The sequence below is a fragment of the Drosophila gunungcola genome, assembly GCF_025200985.1.
Source record: "Drosophila gunungcola strain Sukarami chromosome 2R unlocalized genomic scaffold, Dgunungcola_SK_2 000011F, whole genome shotgun sequence".
Classification (NCBI taxonomy): Eukaryota; Metazoa; Arthropoda; class Insecta; order Diptera; family Drosophilidae; genus Drosophila; species Drosophila gunungcola.
This window is the reverse complement of record NW_026453169.1, coordinates 380,865-402,076: the sequence shown is the minus strand read 5'-3', so window position 1 is coordinate 402,076 and position 21,212 is coordinate 380,865. Positions and strand designations below refer to the sequence as shown.

At 40.8% G+C, this 21,212-nt stretch overlaps 2 protein-coding genes across 10 annotated transcripts; one reads left to right on the top strand and one right to left on the bottom strand.

Moving 5' to 3' along the window:
* The first annotated feature begins 395 nt into the window (after positions 1–395).
* LOC128255373 (voltage-dependent calcium channel subunit alpha-2/delta-3) lies at positions 396–15,955 on the top strand. 9 transcript variants are annotated; one of them, XM_052984935.1, is made up of 24 exons: positions 397–941; positions 1,015–1,096; positions 2,600–2,704; positions 2,765–3,041; positions 4,398–4,792; positions 5,027–5,476; positions 5,581–5,721; positions 6,156–6,239; positions 7,798–7,851; positions 9,098–9,178; positions 9,249–9,323; positions 9,385–9,492; positions 9,563–9,634; positions 9,759–9,961; positions 10,023–10,165; positions 10,331–10,387; positions 11,037–11,130; positions 11,502–11,549; positions 11,656–11,766; positions 11,836–11,954; positions 12,011–12,150; positions 12,206–12,430; positions 12,877–13,419; positions 14,204–15,955. In XM_052984935.1, exons 1-24 carry the CDS (start codon positions 826–828, stop codon positions 14,294–14,296), a joined length of 3,816 nt encoding a protein of 1,271 aa, XP_052840895.1. In that variant the 5' UTR covers positions 397–825; the 3' UTR covers positions 14,297–15,955. The 9 variants fall into 9 exon arrangements, 8 of the variants coding, with proteins under 8 accessions (XP_052840895.1, XP_052840894.1, XP_052840892.1 ...); XM_052984934.1 differs by lacking the exon at positions 7,798–7,851 and adding an exon at positions 6,591–6,647; XM_052984932.1 differs by lacking the exon at positions 7,798–7,851 and having other exon boundaries at positions 2,602–2,704.
* A 134-nt stretch (positions 15,956–16,089) lies between these two features.
* LOC128255374 (pre-mRNA-splicing regulator female-lethal(2)D) lies at positions 16,090–20,984 on the bottom strand. The gene is given in 5 exon segments (XM_052984940.1): positions 16,090–16,820; positions 16,822–17,450; positions 17,680–18,013; positions 18,076–18,200; positions 20,245–20,984. Coding segments are annotated over 5 exon segments (1,629 nt in total). The 5' UTR covers positions 20,606–20,984; the 3' UTR covers positions 16,090–16,640.
* Between the last annotated feature and the right edge of the window lie 228 nt (positions 20,985–21,212).

The following is a 21,212-nucleotide window of genomic DNA, read 5'->3' as shown; positions in this document are numbered from 1 at the left end:
TCAATTTGAATGTCACATTTGGCCAACGGCATCTGGTCTCCTCCCGCGCAAACTTCTCCGGGCCGAAAGCTCCGGCTCCTGCCAACTGTCACCATTCGCCAGCTGGAGCAACAGATGCTCGGCCAGCTGCCAGGACACGCACGTCAACTTGGCCCAAACGCAGGCGCGCTGGCAGGTAAACAAACACCTGTGGGACGCATTCCGTGGATTCGTGAGGTAAACAAGTGGATGGCGCAGAATCGCTAAATGTCAGGGCAGGCGCACAGCGTCGCTAGAAGAGTGCAGCGAATGGCCAGGGGGGCCACTCAGGTGTCATCCCTGTCTGGCCAACGGACTTCACGTTGGGGAGCTTTAAGCTAACCCAGAAACGTCAAAGAAACGTCAAAACGGGCCACGACAGTGTAGAGAGAAAAGTTTTCGCTGGCCAACAACACACACACACCGAAAGTAGCTGGGTCGCGCGTGAAAAATTGCTGGAAAAAATTTATTGAAAAATCGTGAAAAGTGCCACAAAGAAAATGTTCTGCGCCTGAGGGACTGTGAGAGATATAGAGCCGCATCTGAAGTGGATCCAGTGACGCCGCTGGTGGTATGCTACCGGATGGCCAGGGCAGGTGGCCAAAACCGAGCTAACGGGATATGTGGTGCAAGCGAGTGCGTGTGTGCGATAGCGAGTGTGTGAGTGTGAGTGCAGCTGCAAAGTAGGCTAAGAAAATCGCATCGCAGCCTGGTATTTATGTCGCGCTCCCGCTCGATCGACCTCCATCAATCAGCAGTTAGTGGATCATTGGAATCAGAGAAGGATCATCGGGATCGCGGGAAATCATGGCCTGGTCGCGACTCCTGGCCTGGTGGCGCCTCTGTTTGGGCCTGCTCTCTGTCCTGGTCTGTTTGGCCCCGTGCGTCAATCTGCAGCCAGCCGAGAACATCAACTACAATCTGTGAGTGCCCGCGGCAATTTTCCGGGCTTTTCCCCACTCAACCATAATACCCGTTTCGACTTTCCAACTCCAGCGTTCATTCGTGGGCCGACAAACTGGGCACGGAGCTGTTTCATCTGGGCGATTTCATCACCAGGCGCAAGGAGGTGCAAGAGGTGAGCCGAGAGCATTTTATCGATTTTTCCGCCGCTCCGTTTTTCCCCATTTTCCGTTTCCCATTTACCACCTCCCCCTTCTCTATTGCCACCCGCTGTGTGTGTTTTCGGTTCTGTTTTTGTGCGCTCCTTGTTGACGTCTCTCTGAGGCTGAGACTTCGGCTCCGAATTTGGGTTAAAGGCTGCCCGAGCGGCAATTATAAAAAATGTAAAGCAGAAGCCAGATGGCAAGCTGTAAGGCAGTAGGTCGAAGACCCAATGCTCTAAAAATCTAGACAGTAGAGAGTTAAGTAGTTATTTCAAACTCTGTTTTAATGTTTTATACACCAGTGAAGTTGTTTAAGCTTAATTAAAATGCAATGACACATGATGAAAGTGTTTTTTAATTGAAATTAGTATTGGTTTGGTATACTGGTAGTAAGGGATTAAATTTGTACAATTTTGTTGTGTATTACAGCCGACATAAAAATAAGTTATAGTCATGATGCATTGATTTCCATAATTATTTTTATACCTGAAATTAGTTAATCTAATGGCTTTCAGCTAGATATTTTTCATATTTGAAACTTTGGCTGTATCTACTGACTACACAAAATTTAGAATTCAAAATTCAGAACTGCGCTTTGTATTTTACTTAAGTCGGTAAACGATATCCTATAGCTGCCATAGAAACGATCGAATAGTTTAGCTGAATTGGTTCGTTTGTTTGTTAAACATATACGCATATAAATCAAAATTTAGATTTTTTAAGAAATATTTAATTTTGCAATAGCTGCAAGGGTATAAAAACTTTGGCTTGCCGAAGTTTGCTTTATTTCTTGTTTTTAAAACTCCAATTTTAGTTTTTAAAGGCTTACATATACTAAAATATTTCGCAATGCTCAGTTAAAAATGAATATTAAACAAATATAAGTGCTTAATAGATTGTTTTATATTAAGTTGCCTTTTTATGAACAAGGGTATCCATGTAAGCACTGAACCAGTAAATCATAATGTGTTTTTAAAACACCAATTTTAGTTTTTAAAGGCTTATATATACTAAAATATTCCGCAATGCTCAGTTAAAAATGAATATTAAACAAATATAAGTGCTTAATAGATTGTTTTTTATTAAGTTGCCTTTTTATGAACAAGGGTATCCATGTAAGCACTGAACCAGTAAATCATAATGTGTAGCCGACTTTCGGTCGCCATCTCTCCATTTGAGGTCAGTTGCTGTCAGGCACAGCTGGTAATTTATTTTTAGGCAGCGCAATTGGATTACAAATTAAATGTTTGTGCCTCATGAGTTATAACCGCATGTGCGCCAACTGTTTATAATATTCTATATGCATGTATATGTGTTGGCCGATGGGCCCTTTGGGACCTTTAAATGGGCCTTACGGGGTGGTTCCGGTTACGCTGCGTATACGTACTTTTAGTATGGCAATGGGCTGGGGAATTAACGAAATAATTCTATTCTTCTTGTTACATTTGACTAATATATTATTGATGTTCTCACAGAGTTTCAAGGATGCGAAAGTCGTTTCGCGCAATGGCGCCTCCATCGTTGATTCGATGGCCAAGGAAATCGAAATGATGATGGACCTGAAAGTCAGTGCAGTGAGGGTAAGTATACCCCCCTTAACTTATCATATAAGGTCTATTTAAATACTGTGTTACCTTTAGCGCATTATGGACACGGCTGAGAACACGGCTCTGTCGCATCAAAACGATATGGCGGACAAAATGTTCTCCTACTACAGTGCCAAGGAGATGCTGGAGCCCGGCGATCCCGTACCCCCCATTCCCACCCCGGCGCCAGATATGGATAAGGATATAGGCGAGCCGCTGATCTACGTCCAGCCAAAGGTGGTGGTGCTAGAGCCGCGTCCCGAATTCCACAACACTCCGGTCAACTTCAGCGTCAGCTCGGTCCACGTGCCGGTCAATGTGTTCGATCGAGGTTTGGAATAATACTCATCACTATAATCCGTACACCTCTTCTCTCCGCTCTCCACCTATCTCTTTCTCTCTGTATTTCTCTCTCTTTTGCTCTACGTATTTGTAACCATATATGTCGCCTGTGTGTGTTATCTTTATTTTACGACCCTGTTTTTTATGGTCGAGTTTGGGGTACTGAGATTGTATTTCAATTTCAAAAAATATATTGGCGTTTCCCAAACGAAATTAACATTCTGGCAGATCATCAACATCATCAGATACAAAATAAAAAATCATTTTAATTTTTCTTTACGTTGAGTTACGAAAAATCGATCATTGGTATATAATTGTTAATAAAAAAAATATAAGCAGATAAGTAATAAATTAAACCGTAAATCTTAAATTATATATTACTTTGGAATCTTTCCTATTTATGTTGTTTAAAAAAAATTTTAAAAATATAAATTATACGACACATGGTACAGGAAAGTTTCAATAAACCTTTGCTATTAAATTATTCAAAAAGTTTCAAAAATATAATATGGCTTATAAGCATCCCAAACTCGATCAAACAGGGTTGTATTTAATGCTTTTGAATCAAACACGAGCTATAAACTAACGAAACACTCTTCGTCTCTGTCTAGCTGCCAGAAAGTAGAATTTTGAAATCGCCTCTAGCTAGCTCGCTCTCTAACTATCTCGCTCACTCGCTCCTTAGCTTTTTGCTAGACCGCTTGACCGTAAAAATTTCATTTTTTTCGTATGCCATATAATCTTTATATTATATTAAAAAATGTATAATATAAAGCCGTACGCTGCGCCTCCCTTATATATATATTTTTTTTTGATTTCCAAACCGCTTGCGTCAATGCGTGCGAGGGACGCGTGCACACGTCAAACAGCGCATTGCGCCGCCCGGCCCACCCACAACTGTACCTAATGATCCGCCAATAAATAATGGCAATCCTCCGATAACTAACAACCGATAGACCGATCTTACCGATAGATCGATCCTCCGCCGGGGCCGCTGGCGGTGCAATGCGCATGTTGACGACGCGCTCGCGTTTTGCGCCGGGGAATGCAAAATTGCGAATGCGAATGCTCCACTGCCGACACACGCGGAATGCTTGCCAAAAACCGTATAACACCCAACTTGAGCCACCAGAACACGTACCCAGAAAAACACCTGAGAGCCCGTAAAATAGACTCAACTAGGATTAAGTACGCGACCGAAGATCGCAGAGGAGAACTAATCGTGTTTTTTGCTAAATTCTTCCCATTTCTTTTGACATGATCCACACACACACACCCACACAAAACAACCAAACGATTATCATCATTACATACCCAATTAATACCAATCGATCACATGACACAGCACCGGATGTGATTAAGGCAATTCAGTGGTCGGAGAATTTGGATCAGATATTCCGCGACAATTACAAAAACGATCCCACGTTGTCGTGGCAATTCTTTGGCAGTTCGACTGGCTTTATGCGTCAATTCCCTGCATCGAAGTGGCGCAAGGACGTACCGGTCGATCTATACGATTGCCGACTACGCTCCTGGTACATGGAGGCGGCGACGAGTCCGAAGGATATTGTTATCCTGATGGATGGATCCGGTTCAATGTTGGGACAGAGGCTAGATATCGCAAAGCATGTTGTCAATACAATACTCGATACATTAGGTACAAATGACTTTGTGAACATCTTCACCTTTGATAAGGAAGTGAGCCCAGTGGTCGGATGTTTCGAGGAGACACTGATTCAAGTATATATCGATTTTCTTTTATACCTCATTTCTCTCTTGATTTTATGATTAACGCCAATTTGATTTCTATCTATCCCCACAACAAAAAAAACAAATAAAACATCACCACCAAATCTCAAACAACACACCCAATTGATGCAACCGAATACGAATACGAATACGAATACAAAACACGAACTACCAACTACCAACAACCAACTACCAAAATCCCAAACACTTCCGAAATTCATCCAGGCGAATCTGGGCAACATACGTGAACTGAAAGAAGGGATTGAATCGTTTAAACCCAAATCGATTGCCAATTATACCGCTGCATTGACAAAGGCATTCGAGCTATTGGAAGATACCAAGTTGAGTTCGCGCGGGGCGCAGTGCAATCAGGCGATCATGATCATTGGCGACGGGGCGCCCGAGAACAATCGCGAGGTCTTCGAGTTGCACAATTGGCGGGACCCGCCGTACAAGCCGGTCCGCGTGTTCACCTACCTGATTGGCAAGGAGGTGGCCAATTGGGATGATATACGGTGGATGGCGTGCGAGAATCAGGGCTACTACGTCCACCTCAGCGACACCGCCGAGGTGCGCGAGATGGTCTTGAATTACATACCGGTTATGGCCAGGCCGCTCGTCCTGGGCAGGCACGATCACCCGGTGATTTGGTCGCAGGTCTATGCGGACATCGAGGTGGGTAGCGCCCCCCCAAGGGGATGCCAAACTATATATTTCCCCCCAACATTCGGTTAGCAATGTTTTTCCCCAAAAAATACCCATCTTATGTATGTGCGTAGGACACAAAGCTCTCCGACTATCTGTGGGACATCAACCAGTGCGAGTACCAGAAGGCAGACGTCCTCGAGTACTGGCAGGTGCACGACCGGATGCTGGAGCCCAACGAAATGCACCGCCGAAAATACAGACGGATGAAGGAGGTGAGTAACGATTAGTGCATAGCATGGGTATACAAAGTAGGCATACCTATAACTTGGGTACCCAAAAAAAGTGTCAGGTTCAAAGTATATTGGATCGCGTGTAGTAAATTGATCCGGAAACATTTGCTTTAGGTTAAGGTAATTTACTTAACTTAAAAATAAATTACATTGCTTTAAACTTAACTAAAACATTTCAAACTCAACTCATAGTGTTTGACAAAATTGCATTTTTTTTAACAGAGCAAAGCTTGTTTTTTTGTTCTTTTGTAATTGACGGCAATTAAAAATTTAAAACTGCAAACTATTGAATCGTTTAGCTAAAAATTGAATTTAAGATTAAGAAATACACATAATTACTTAATTTTTCTGTAAAAATTGTAATAATTACTTATAAGCTCATAAATGAATGTCAAATGTCTTGTTTATCTCTTCAGACCTGGAACCAGCCGGTGGACTCGAATGTATACCAGTTTATGACCACCGTATCGATGCCCATCTACGATCGGCGCGAGAATGCGGTAAGTGAAATTGACCAGAAATCGATCGTGTCCCCTGGCACGGGGGAAAACCTATCGAATGAAACTCTATCAAGCGAGTTAGCACTGCCAAATTCTTAGCGGAAATGAAAGAAAGAAAACTGAAATCAGAATCAGCAGCCGCCGAAGCAGCGACGAATTCATTTTGCCCCCAACTCATTAACGATCGAAGCAAGAAATCGAAATACAGCAAACCAATCTGAACCTATCTATGTAACAACTCACTTTATACTACAACTACTACTACTACTGTATTAATAATTTATGCGTTATATATATAACACAATACTACTTACTACTACTACTACCAAACTATACACAACTATACCACAGAATATCACCGAAGAAGTTTTAATAAATGAAGCACTCTGGGAATTGCAAACACGTGAGGTACAAACTATAATGCCAAATTCTAACAAATAACAACCAAATCCAAACTTAATAAATTTCAAACGAAATTTTTGCGTATAACGTATTTACTGCTCTTGATGAAAGTTTTATATACGCCAATTAATTGCATATCGTATTGAGCTCTACCTATATACTCGTATATACATTATCCGTATATAAATATCAAAATAAAGTAAACGATTTGTTATACTTTGCGCTACATACATGCATACCTAATCCATATTTAACCGATATATACTATAACTAACTATACTATAACTCGTATATAAATCTAGCTAATATGGTCTAGGACCATGGCATTCTTTAGCAACCTTTTGACATTATAGTTGACCACGTATTGGGTTCAAAGCCCAAAATCGAAACCAAATCCAAAAGTATTCTCATGTAATAACGAATTCAATTCGAATTGGTCCAGTATTTAACGATATCTAGATATTGATTTTCTTTATATAACCGTACTTGTAACATTATAATTAATATTATAACAAATTATAAAATTATAGCTATGCCTAGTTGATTACTTAACGTATAAATAGAACATTTTATATAGCATTTTGAGTAGTAGAATTTTCCATTTGTTGTTTTAACTAAGAAAGATTGGGTTGAGCCGCGATCGCCTAGAATCTATACTATACTATATATATAGTGCTAATTGGTAGTCCCACCCCGTCCAAAAGAAAAACCCCCGCCCCCTCCTCTAACGAATAAATGTTAGCAACCATTGATGTTTAGTAAGTACAATCATTGACAAAGTAAAAGCAAAAAGCAACCAAAAATCGGAGAAATCCTAGGCTACTACTGAGGACCTATAGAGCACACACTATAGAGAACAACCACAACAGATCAATTTCTATATATAAATATAAACCAAAGACACATCTCAGCACCTCCCAAGCGAGGGAACCCGATTCCGCTGGAGTTTTTATACCCTTCTGCTGGACAGGATATACACACATACATGGTAGGGCCCAGACCAGATAGGACCAGGATCCTTATACGCACCCCGCCGCGCTTCCCGCCCACCGACACCGCCACGCCTCCAACTCCACCTGCCCCTTAAATAACCCCATTTAAGTTGCTTTCGTTCCTAGAGATTGATTTATTAAATACTACAAATACAAATTCACAGCTCATTAATCTTACGACCGATATAAATCCGGCTGCGAAAATAAACCTTCAAGTTGTGAGTAAATTGTATCTAAATCAAAACCAAAAAAAAACAACAGCAAAATCTAATAAAATGCAAAAGCCCATCCTAAACTTATCACTTTCGTTTGTCTGAGCCGCATGCGTGACTTGATCGAAATTGTTTGTTGCCTTTTGATTTCCGCCTGAGTTCTTGAAGCACTGAAGAGATTTGATTTTTATTTTCATCCGTTTTGTGTAATGCCTACTTTAATCCATGCCACCAAACCCCCGCCCACAGCCAAGATGCAATTAATTATGATTTCTTAGCCAGTCCGATCAAGTGCTTGGTACTAACCCGAATGATTGATTTCTGCAATCCTAGACTAAGATCTCTCCGGCACTTTCTCTCTCTGTATCTCTGTGTGTAAAGCTTCGCCAAAACTGATCGATCGGTGATCGAATCCTTTGTCTGTGCTCCTCCCTGTAACTCCTAATCTCTCTGGCAACTGGTATCTTGTAGATTACCTGCCACCACCCAAAATGTTTATGTGAAGGGTATAAAAACTGTGAAAATATACACACTGCCAACACCGAAACACCAACAACGCAAACAGACACGCACAACTGTACTTTCTTCGAAACGAAGGCGCCCTCAACACGTGTAAACAGCTTCTTTCACACATTTTAAGTTAAATCTTTAAACCCTTCCAAAAAACCCACCTTTTAAAAAAAAAAGAAAATTTGTAAAATACACTTTCTATTCTCAATTGTTTTACTACATTCAAAAGCCTCTATCTTAACACTTAAGTTCCACATTTTGTTTCACACTGCCTTCCAAAACTCAACGCTCTCATACGCTCTTAGTACTACTCTGCTAGCCATGTAATTAGCCGCTAAAAACAAAAAAAAACGCTTAACTAAATTCTTTGTAAACATCAATACAAGAAAAACAAAAGCAAAAAAAATTATAAATCTTTGAAACCGACTTTCTTGACTGTACTCGTAAGTTCTTGCGTAGTAAACGATGCTTCTCATATTTGCATTCGACATTGTTTCCGTTTTTATTTACATCTTTGTATTTTTCTTTGAGATGCCTTTAGGCGTTTTGTACTAGCAATGCCATTTATCGAATTCAAATTTCAAATTCATTTTTCAGTATTTGATTATCATGCAAAACCAAAAAAATTACCTAACAATTCTCTGTACTTGTACAATTTAAAGTCAAATTTGTGTAAATGTTTCGTTTCCACTCACTTGACCCGACATTCCTCTAAATATATCTTAAAACTTCTCACGCACAGACTAGAATTGCGAATATACTGGGCGTGGCTGGCACGGATGTGCCCATCAATGAAATCAAAAAGCTGCTATCGCCGTTTACGGTAAGTTGGAAAAAGTTATGAGCCTTACGAATAATACCCATTTAATCTTTATATCCATTTCTCCGCACAGCTTGGCGTGAATGGCTATGCGTTTATAGTAACCAACAATGGTTATGTACTATTCCATCCAGACTTTCGTCCAATTGTAAGGAATCTTTCATACGCTTTAAAACTTTTTGGAATAACCCATGGCTTTTTGTTTGCAGTTCCAGGGCTACATATTAAAGCCATCATACAACAGCGTTGACATGATTGAAGTCGAGCTGTTGGATGACGATCGACCCGCCAGAGACTTTAATCCAGTGCTGATGACGGTATGTACTCTATTGTGCCCCCTTAAACTGCGCAAAAAACTTAGCTAACGTATTGAAATATATCCAACAGATAAGAGATTCAATAATCAATCAATCGACTGGCAGCAAATGGATGTTGGTCAAGAATCATTTCGATGAAATGGTAAGCTACAAATGCTGAAAAGGGAATATTATGGCAATAATTCTTGTGATATAAATATTTTTTGCTTACGAAACGTTTTCTTAAAATTGTAAAATATTCATTTTTGATTTTTTTTAATTTAAAGAAACGGGTGGCTCGCATAAAGAGACAATACTATTGGACGGCCATCAAGAAGACCCCTTTCACTCTGGTAATTTCCTATCCGGAGCAATATGGCGTGAGTCACATGGACATACGAGCCGACCAAGAGATCCATAGAATAAGCATCAAGGGCACAAACTTACGCAGCGTCTTCAGTGGGAAGAGATGGAAAATACATCCCGATTGGTAAGCTTAGAGTCTCTTTATCATACTAGTTTTAGAGCAAGGAGATAATCCGATTTTGCAGGCTATATTGCAAGCACAGCAACAGGACATTCAAAACGCCAGAGATCGAACTGCTGTACTTTCTCGAGCGAATGTCTGAGCCTGGCTGGCGATGGCCGGGAAGTCGAAGCGCTATGCCCCCGGAGCACGCGGCTGCCATGTTCTGTAAGTATATACATAGTTGCAAACCCAGTTTCGGTTACATCCATTTGCGAAAACTCGACTCGATCGCTTCGATAAGCCGCCGCTTTCCCAGACTCTGTTATGTGTTTTTGTGTTCGATGTGCCAAAAATTACGATTGCGATTTCAATGTTCATGCAAATTCACAGCTAACAACTCATCAACTGGCCGTTATCCATCAATCAATGAAAAAGAAAGCTACTATTGTGAGTAACGAATATTAAAAGTCATCACAGTCACAGTTGTGCACCCACCAAAAAACACACACGCACTCAGTATCACCGTTCTCAATTTTGACCTGCACTTGCACATCCGGCGGAAACGCCCAATAATCGTAGTCTGATCCTAACTTAACTTAAATATAATAACTCGAAATACACCTGTGAACGGTCTGTACTTTTCGAGAATATCGTATTAAACTTGATCTTAACTGTTGCTTTAAGCCAAAGCACCTAAAAACCTCCAGCATTGGGAATTCTATAATTCCCCAGCTTTGTCTTTATTGAAGACAATTAATTATAAATTTTAACAAATTATTTGGGCCAGTTTAAGAATCCAATTTGTTTTAAAAACTATAAATTGGGTTTTCTAATTGAGTAATTATAATTTTAATAAACTAGTGTTTAAAGTATACTGTAGTTAGCTGCGGAATTTGCACAATCAAATTGATGCATGTCACAGAAACCTATGTCTTCAAATCTATGTTATAAGTTTGTTGCTCACATAAAGCCAATAATTGTGTGTAATGGTTTCAAAAAAAAAACTAACTAGAGCCAGTAATGCTGCTGCAATCATTACTTAACCATGTTTAATGGCCATCTTGGATTGTTTTGACCCTTTAAATTTGATTTTCAGGCGATCGGCAGCTCATGCAGGCTCTGGTCTTTGATGCCCGAGTCACCGAGGGCTTCTCCAACACAACCAGTTTCAACTCCAAGGACGACAAGGGGTAAGTGTTGAGGATGGAGGACTTTGGGGACCTATACAAATGCTAGGCTTGACTCGTCAGACACCCTCAGTACAGTCAACGCCATGCACTCGTGTTAACGCACCGGAAAAGCAGCACATATTAACCGTTTTTTATTTCTGTGTACGCCCTTCTTTTCTCACTTTTATTTGCATTTTATACCGATTTCTTTGTGTCGTCCTTGTCGCTGTCGTTTAATGTATTTCTCATAATGAATTTTTGCACCCACCAACCACTCTAATACTACTACTTTGACTATAATGAACTCTTGAACTCTTGAATGTCTCCTGAACTTGATACCATAAAACATAATGCCTCTCCATTATGAAATACCAAACCATTCACGAATCTAGCACAAGCGCATCAAGCCCAATAGCTGTTCTAATGGGTTTGCTGCCAAGGTAAACAACGATACTCAGTCCTGTTAACTAGTCTAAGTCGCAACTCTATTGTTATTTGAAAAATTATGTTGTCTGGTTGTATAACTTAATACATCTGTTTGCACAGAAACGAATTCAAGCAGCGATTTGGCGTCACCGTCGCCTTTTTGGCCACCCACAGTGGCCTCACCCGCTGGCATGAGTTTCACTCGAATGCTGCCGAAGAATCTGGAGTTGGGTAAGTCTGGGGAACTGGGAAGCTGGCAATTTCAGGGGTATTAAATCAAATGGGTCTTGCCACATGCAGCGAGACTTTTAGCCAGAACAACACACGGGCCATAGATGAGATTTGGTATAAGCGTGCCGTGGACCAACATTTTGTGCGGGAGGAGAGCTTCGTTTACTCAGTGCCCTTCGATGCGGGTGGTAAGTTGATAAAAGCTTATTTTTTAAACAAATTTTATAATGAATTTATTCCGCAGAGAGCAACTCAGAGATCCTAGTGACGGCCAGTCATGCCGTTTTCCACAATGAAGGCGGCAAAACTGCCCCGGCGGCAGTTGTGGGCTTCCAGTTTCAGCACTCGGCGCTCTACAAACTCTTCCACAACATCACCGGCAATGTGAGTTAATCGCTCTAATATTAACTCACTATTTACTTAAAAAATGTTTATTTAGGCCTGTGCCGTAGATGACAAAGACTGCTATATACTGGACAACAATGGCTATGTGGTCATTTCGACGCGAGTCCACGAGACGGGGAGATTCTTCGGTGAAGTCAACGGAGCGATCATGAAGCGTCTGCTGGAGGAGAATGTCTACAAACAGGTCACCGTCTACGATTACCAGGCGGTGTGCTTCGAGTCCAAGAACGATAACAATGCCTCCAGCATGCTGCTTTCGGTAGGATTGGTTTAATTGATTGACTTAGTAGATACAGTCAAAACTCTATAATTGCAAAACTTACTTTATATTTTTAGGAAACATTTTTAGAGAATTATTTATTTTAATTTAGTCATGTCATTTGCTAGCTTTGCATTTAAAGAAGAGGATTTTTGTCTTTAAAAAAAAAGTTTAGCATTATCATTTCTTTACACTCTTTGGACAGATAGAGAACTTCCAAAAAGTCGATTTCTATCCTTTATTAGATTTTTTAAGAACATTTCAATTTTTATTTCAGATCTACCTTTCAATGAGTTAGTTTAAAAAACATTTTCTTAAATCCACATTAACCTTCAGTTCACAACTTTTATTTAATTATTATTAAACCAAATTGGATACTTAGTTCGAGTTATAGAGGTTTGACTGTACGTTTTATAAAGAGGTGCTAATAACCGCATACTTTTTAGCCGATATTCCATCTGCTGGGCGTAGGCAAATGGCTGCTGCATACGGCGCTGTGGTATATTGTACAACTGTTGCAGTGGGCGCCCGGAGTGTCCAGCCATTATGCGGACATGTACGGCGACTCCAACGACACGGAGCCACCGCCGCCGGAGCCTCATCCGGAGCACCATGCCCGCAACGGCAATGGGCACGGGAAGAAAGATGAAGACCACTGGCTGCGCTACTTGACGCTCCATCGCACCCGGCTCAAGCCGTGCGACATGAAGCGCGAACTTTACACGCTGTTCAAGGAGAAGGACAACGTTGTCTACAATATGACAGCCCATGCATGTGAGCGGCCATTTGTCGTCCTGCCCATCCCGTATAGCAACCTCATCCTGCTGGTCATCGACCAGCTGTGTCCCAGGGACGGCACCGTCGTCCTCACGGTCAATCCGCAGCCGATCGACTACCACTTTTCGGTCAACGACTCGCTGGCCTGCTACAAGCAGGCGCGCGAGTTCAACCGCATGCGACCCCACAGCTGCATCAGTCGGCACGCAAACGTAAGTCCTTGGGGGTTCCATGGCAACTAGGTAACGGGCGGCAGGGTCTATAAGTGCTAATGAGGTTGCCTCAGTGCCACATATAATTACCAATCTATTTTAAACGAAGCAGGAATTCCTGCCCTACGTTATGTTGTCATAGCGGTGTTCATTTCGATTTCTTTTAAAAGGTACTAAAATTTTAGATCAAATAAAAGGGAAATGGATTTCAAGAAAGTCTCAAAATTAATCAATTTTAAAAGCAAAACCTTTGTTATATTATGTATATCACTGTTTTGTAAATTATCAAAGCTATGCATTTATTGAAATGATTTATTATTTTTAATGCATTTTTCTTAAAAGTTTTTTAAAGATTGGGGTCACCAAATACTGATTTCAGCTATAAAAACCTAGCTTTATAAAGATGTCTTTAAAGCAGGAGTATTGGACGCCGCAAAGTTTAGCCTTAACTCATTAGTTTAATAAAATCAGTAAGAATCTTAAAAAAAAAATTAACTTACAAAATTTTACATCAACGTTCTACCATTTTCAAAAGCGCTGGTTTTTCAACTTAGGCGACCCCAACCAATCTAGCTTCAACTTAAAACTTATAAACTCTACATTTATGAAAAAAAAAGAAATGTATATAGTTAAAATATTTGTTTGGCTTTAGCTATTAATAATCTCTAAATGAGACTGTAAAGCACCTCACTATTTCTCCTCCCGACTTTGGTGAAATCACAATAATCTGACCATATAGTAACCATATTATTATATTAGTATAAACAACAATTTTCTATTCCAGGAGAGCGGCATCAAGCTGTGCGGAAAGGCGTGCTCGATCTACGTGAATCTGGGGCTGCTGCTCCTCTGCCACATACTGAGTCGTTGGCTGTAACGGCGGCCGATGGGTTTAGCTTAGATCTAGGCAATATGTTTTTGTATTATATACGAAGGGCAATCCAGGAGGTGGGAAATTTTTTACTCTAACGCTTGAGCGCAGTTCAATATTTTTGGTCACCTAGAGAAACTTTTCCAAATTAGTTCTTAAGTAGCTAAATACGAGTGTATCCGTATCCGTATCCGTATTCGATTCGACTTCTGCGTTTGCTGTCGAGCGGAACGAGCGGACACAGTGAACGCGGACAGTGTGTGCCGCCTATGAGGGACGGGGCGCTGGCTTATTGTAGACCTTCCAATAGACAGGACAAACATATATTTATTGCATATATATATATTAAATATACTTAATACGTATAACTGAAAATTCCAACAACGGCCTTAAACGACTTGCAAACCTTCAAATAAGCTGAATGCAAAGCGCCCTCATCTAGGCGACAAAACTTATGGCACACACTGTACCAAATGCCGACAACTGCCCATGGTTATGTGTGTGAGTGAGTTTGCGAGTGTGTGGGTGCGTGTGTCCAGGTGTGCGTGGAGTGTGTGACTGTTAATCCTAATCTAAGAAGGCCACATTTGTAAGTAACAACTAGCTACGAGTTTATGTTTAAAGAACGGATCAAGAAACCTATCGATAAAGGCGAATAATGGAACCATTTAATTATATATATACACACACACACACACACACATATACGATAATACGATATATACCTACGAGTACGCCCGGTACATGCTAACTAATTTAAGTAGCTTTTGTATATTTGCTTAGCCTAGCCCAGAGAAAAACTAAACAGAAGTTCAGCCTCGGAGCCTTGGAACACTACATACTTTTATAGACATTCGTTAAAAAATGATGTAAACCACTAAACAGAAACCGAAACCAAATGAAAACAGAAGAGAAAAAAAAGCGAGGAAACCGGATCTAAAGGCATTGTTTTTATATACACTGATGATGACGATACCTAGCATTACCCACAAGTACCTACATATATGAGAAATACTTTTTATTACTAACTACTTGATACGAGCCACAGAACTGAGCCGATGTCAGAGACGATTGAGTAAAAGCAACAGCATCTAGTGACTAAATTATTAATAAAATTACACATAAACATTGACTAGTTGAAATTTACCAAGACAAACTATCGTACATCTAGACAAATTCTCAGCCGAGAGGATATCTCCTCCGATCGGAACAGAAATTGCTAAGCTTTAGCCCCACATGTCCCCATGGTAGTGTAATCAACGTGTGCCATTCGAACTGCCTAGAATTTGTTATTAACTATTTAATATTGAACTCATAAGCGACTAACCGGGAAATTTGTTAACTCCCCTCGCAGGTTGTTTCATTCCTTATTCATTTTGTACATCCCGATCGAGCCCACAAGAATTGAATGTAGGGTAAAGCAATTATCAAACTAATACCAAGCTTGCAGGCCTTTTCACCAGGACACTAAGCCCGATCTCAAGTTAAAACTCTCCTCACCAACAAACAAACGAAACAAAAGAAACAAGACACACTCGCTGGCAGCCACAATTGTACTACATACATAAACATATTTCGAATTCAATCAAATACAAGTAAAACCTTTGTCTAATGTGCTAAAAGAAGAAACTGATAATAAACACAAAATAATTTCGAAAATCAAAATGATTGTTTTATTTGGGCTTCCAAGTTGACGCCTTAGACAAAATTTACGATAAGGAATTAAATCCAGTGCGCTGTTTAGTTTTATCAATTTGGTAAGCACTTTTCCAACCAATAAAGTAAAAAGGTATGCGGGCATTTGAAATGTTTGTTATGCTTAACAATTTATTTTAACACAAGTTTATATTATTTTACACAACTTTCATCGTATTACAAAAATGCCTTAAGTTGATAATTAAAATCTAATTTAGCTAAATGACGAGTTTTGTTTTGTCAAAGTTTTCTTTTTTCAGCTTTTCAGTAGATGCCGTGGTTTTAAAAAAACATAAATAGGTAATCAGGTTTAGCATTATCGTTTAGCTCGACAATATGTTTTGTAAATATGTGTGCTGAAATGGTACACAGTTCTACATAATGTATTTCGTATGTATAGCAGTGACTTCTAATTAATTTGCGTATAATGTATGCCTATGTTGCATGCAAACAGAATAATAAACGTATTATACAAGACGATGTGTTAAAAAAATAAAAGAAACTAATATGATAGGTTACAGTTATTATAAGAAGTCTCTCTCTGTTTTGAAATCTCAATTCACAAAAGTAAACGTCAGGAATTAACGATCAATATGATGAAATCATAAAGAGTGCGCCGTCCGTGATCCTTTTTTTGAAAAAGGAACGCCAGCGCTTAGGTTGAGTAGTCGACCGCTCCGCTGCCGTTCTGCTGCATCCGGACCGACCGACGACGCGTCAGGATGCGGGCGGGTGCCGTCGAAGCAGACGCGTCGTTGGCCTCGTTGGGAGCTCCCGCTCCCAGTCCTAGACCCGTTTCCGCATTGTTGTTGATCAGTGACGCTGCAGCGGACGTCCTCTTCACTGGCCATTCCGGCAACAGCGTTGTCCAGGATCAGCGGCACGGCCACTGGCGTCGTCACAGGCTGATGCTCCTCCTCCAGCTGCGAGCTGCGTCTCGAAGCAATGGCTCGCAACTTCGATTTTTTGGGCGGCAGGGTTCGTGGGGCAATAACTTCCCTAATTGGAGCCGTTTCCTGGACGTTGTTGACCCCTGGCGTGGGCATGGGCACCACCGCCACCGCTGGCGTGGTCTCCTCCTCCTGGTAGTTTCGCTTGCGCGCCAATCGCGCTGCATTCCCGTTGCTATTGCTGCCCTCATCCAGCGGCAGCACCTGTTGCACAGCCATGCTCTGTTCGTTGTTAGTGCTGCCATTGTAACTGTCTGGATTGGATTGGTTGTTACTCGCCAGGCAGGCGTTTTCATCGATCGTTTCCAGCTTGCTTATCGTCTTGTTGGTGCCCCCATTGGTGGCCGGCGGTGTCACGATCTCATCCTTGGCGCTAACCTGCTTCAGCTGGGCGTTCTCCTTCTCCAGCGATTGGATGCGATCGCGCGTGGTCTTCAGTTCTTGCTGCAGAAAAAGAATGGTGCTTTGCATGCCCTCCACATCTTCGTCCAGTTCTTGCAGGAAATCATCCAATTCTGTGAATCAAAGAGTTTACATTAGGTAATCTTTCTTTTGGTATAGGAATGGGCTAACATCTAACAAGTTTGAACTTTGAACTTAATTAGAATGTTTTTAAATTTATATTCCTTTAAATTTTAGTCGGATCTACTTTAGAAATATTTCAAATCAAATTCTTGTTCAAAACTCCAATTACGGGAAGTATAGTTTTTTGTTTTGTAGATCTTAATAACGAAATGAACCTACCCGACTGCGACTTCTTGACCTCTTCGCTGAAGCTCTTCTGCATGGCCAGCTCGGTCTCCAGCTTGGCCAGTCTGCCGTTGGAGGTCATTTTGCCCAGCTCCTCGTTCTCCTGGTAGAGCAGCCGGCACTTGGCCATCAGGCGCTTGCCGGTGTTCGAGTCTGGTGTGAACTTCCAAGCGGACAGCTCGTTCTGGGTCTCCTCCAGCTTGGCCTTGGTGGCCTTCAGCTCCTTCTTGAGCCTTTCGAAGAGAAGATTGACCGCAGGATCGAGGAGGGCGGTGCGCAAAGCCAAGGCAGTTGGCGCCTGTTGGGCCTTGTACTCTGCAATTTGGCTCTGAAAGGCATGGGACAACCATTAATATTTAAGTATTTAGGCGGAATCAAAGGTTTACCAACCACATAGTCCTGGAATTCCTGCTCCTTGTTGGCCAGCCGCCGCATGAGGATCTTCTCGCGGCGCTGGGCATCCGCGCATTGCTGTCCCATGCGGACCTGCTCCAGCTTGAGATTTTCGATCTCATCTGCGAAACGAAGGATAAGATTAGCTATTGAGGTTTAAGTGCGGGCGTTCCAAGCTGAGAGAGCCACTCTGTTTTTGGTTTGCACGAGTCATTACAATAGATATTTTACAAGTTCTTAATGGGCAAGGCAAAGTGTTTGATTTTAGGTGGAACTTAATACGAAATCATACCAATGCGTTGCAATCATTCGTGTAAGTTCGTGACATGGTCGGTGGAAAAGGCCGCATCCCGTCGTCAATCTCTGGCTGATAATGATATTGATTTTGATTCGATGCGAGGGTCACAACCACTTGAACTTGAACACGATTTTGATATAGATATCGTTGGCATTATCTCTGGCACTTGAACAACCACACCTGCCAATCTTCTCATTTCTTGCATTTCCATATGCATTAGCATCGAACTGAATTGGCGATTGAAATTGAATCTTCGCGGCATTTTTTCATACACTGTGGGAAACAACGACTGATTGATACATTTTCTGTGGCAAAACTGAAAATATTTTTGAAAAACACTTGCAAAAAACTCGACGCACACACATTGGGCTCTCGAAAGCTTTTTCGTATACATATGGATTTGAAAAGCTTTTCCCCTTCTCTTTTTTGCGGCATTTTCGAACACTCTTTTGTCATACAAAAAGTTTATTGACTTCGCATTTGTTGTATTTGTTGTGCAAACACGTATTCTTTTTATTTGTATTTATTTAGGCGAGTACATTATTTTTGTATTTATATTTTGCTGAGGCAAACAGATGTGTGTGCGTGTGTCCCACATTACATGTTAATTGATTGATAGGCTGCCAATTGAGCGTTTAAAAATCAATTAAGTAATCTTATCAAAGGCACAACACACGCACCCACACATTCACCGCTTTTTGGCGCCATTTATTTAAATATTTCGCATTAAACACACGGGGTAAAGTTTTGGCAATCACTTTTTCACCACAATTTCAACTGAAAAATAATTATGCTTTATTTTCCTTTTTCGTTATGCACTAGCACTTGTTAACTTCATTATTTATTATTATTTAGGCTTAACAAAAGTAAGCGAGAGGGGCATGAAGAGGGAGAGAGATGAAACTAGTGGGTGGGGTGGGGGGCGCAGACACGTTGGCTCTCTCCTCTTCTCCTCCTCTCTTTTTCTACTTCGGGCACGTAGGCAAACGAAAAGTGGTCGCAAAACGAAAACTGTACACCGCAAAGAAGACGACGAAAACCACGAAAAGAGCGAGAAAACGAGGAAATTGGATAACTTCGTTTCAGATTCTTTAATTATTTAAATTTATGTGTAAATATTTGGTTGTTACTAGGCTAATCTAGGCTTATTGGGAACCATGATTTCATTAGATTTGATTCAAGATTGTGGAAAATCTTGATTTGTTATGTTAATTTTTCTTTACATTATATTAGAAACTTTAGCTTTTTTTCAGTTCTATATTACTTTTAATTTAAAGCCTTAGAAAGTTTGATTTTTTCATTTCAAACCTTTGGTGGTTAGCATTTTTTTATTTTTGTTAATTTTTTAGTTATAATTTTATGATTATTATTATTATTTGATTATTAAACTCATATTTTAGACAGTTCTTTTGCACAACACTTCGTAAACACTTTTTAACTTTTTAGGCTTTCGTGTGCCATTTAGTTCGTATTAGGCATTAATTATTTATTATTCGTAGTCCTTTTAAAGCACTTTCACTATCTGGAAGATTTTCGGGGGTGGTGTTTAAAAAAATAACTTAAAAATTAACCAAAACGCCGCTGAAAGAATGTTCTTTAAAAGAGTGTTCGCTTCGATTCGATTCACATAATATACGTTGAGTTCTTTTCCGAGTGTTTTTCATAAACAAATTCAATGGCACAAAAAACCCAAAGGTGTGGGGACAGTAATAAACTAATTAAACTAAGACTTCTTGATTTTCGTTTTATACAATTTACACAGATTTAACACTTTCGATCGTGGGCTTTTGAAACGAGTATGTATGTATATAGGGGGGTATTATATAGATCAGATCTCTGATAGCAGTGTACCAAAATGTGCAAAATACCTTCGAGCAAGCGTTGACGCTGTTCGGCGGCTGCAACAGCCTCTGCAACAGCTGCTGCGTGTTGCTGCTGCTGTTGCTGCTGCTGCTGTTGTTGCTGTTGCTGCTGCTGCTGCTGCTGTTGCTGCTGCAAATGTTGCTGCTCCTGATGGTGATGATGGTGCGGATGCGAATGGTGATGATGGTGATGGTGCGACGGATCCTCGAGACCTGACGGCGTTGGGGAGGCGGGGCCGCCACTGGCTCCACTATTTTGGCCGCTGTTTATGATATTTAAATTTTGCTCGTATTTGGTCGGGGGCATTTTGTCGTAACTGTTCATCAAGGGTCTCTGATCGTCCATAGTCATTGCAGCGACACTCATTATTTGCTAATTAAAATGCTGTTGCGGTTCTTGTTGTTGTTGTTGTGGGTCCTTTGCTGGCGTTGTTGTTGCTTTTCATAGGGGCCGCTCGCTCACACACACACACACACGCTCTCACCAATACTCCCTCACTCACACACACACTGGCACACACCAATGGCGACGCGGATGGCGAAGGTTTTGCAAAACCTCGATTTCGCGTACTTTTCGCGCTTGCTCAACGCTCAATTAATGACTTATCGCTGGATTGTCCTTTGATTCACACTTTATGTATGTTTGCGGGCGGTTGGGGGCACTTTTACGGCGTTATTTCTTAATTTTTCAACGCTGCGTGAAATTTCTCGATTGGGGGCTGTTAACTGTTGTGCGGAATCCAACATGGCGGCGCTGAAAAATACTTAATTTGCCAGCATTTATGAATGCAACCCTGGGTTCGAGACACTGCTTAAATTCATCATTGACTCAAACCAAATTACTGGCACTCTGTTAAGTGCTGGCATTCACTAACAGAACTGTCAAGTAAACAAATTTAAATTTTGAATATATAATGTTTCAAAATCGGTTAAAAAAATTTTTCAGTAATACTTCGTTTTCACATTTTCTTTTT

Coding starts and splice junctions, on each gene's coding strand:
- LOC128255373 (XM_052984932.1), top strand. CDS start 737: ATGTCGCGCTCCCGCTCGATCGACCTCCATCAATCAGCAGTTAGTGGA. Junction 9,179..9,248: donor AGCTGCTATCGCCGTTTACG/GTAAGTTGGAAA, acceptor TTCTCCGCACAG/CTTGGCGTGAATGGCTATGC. Junction 9,635..9,758: donor AGAATCATTTCGATGAAATG/GTAAGCTACAAA, acceptor TTTAATTTAAAG/AAACGGGTGGCTCGCATAAA.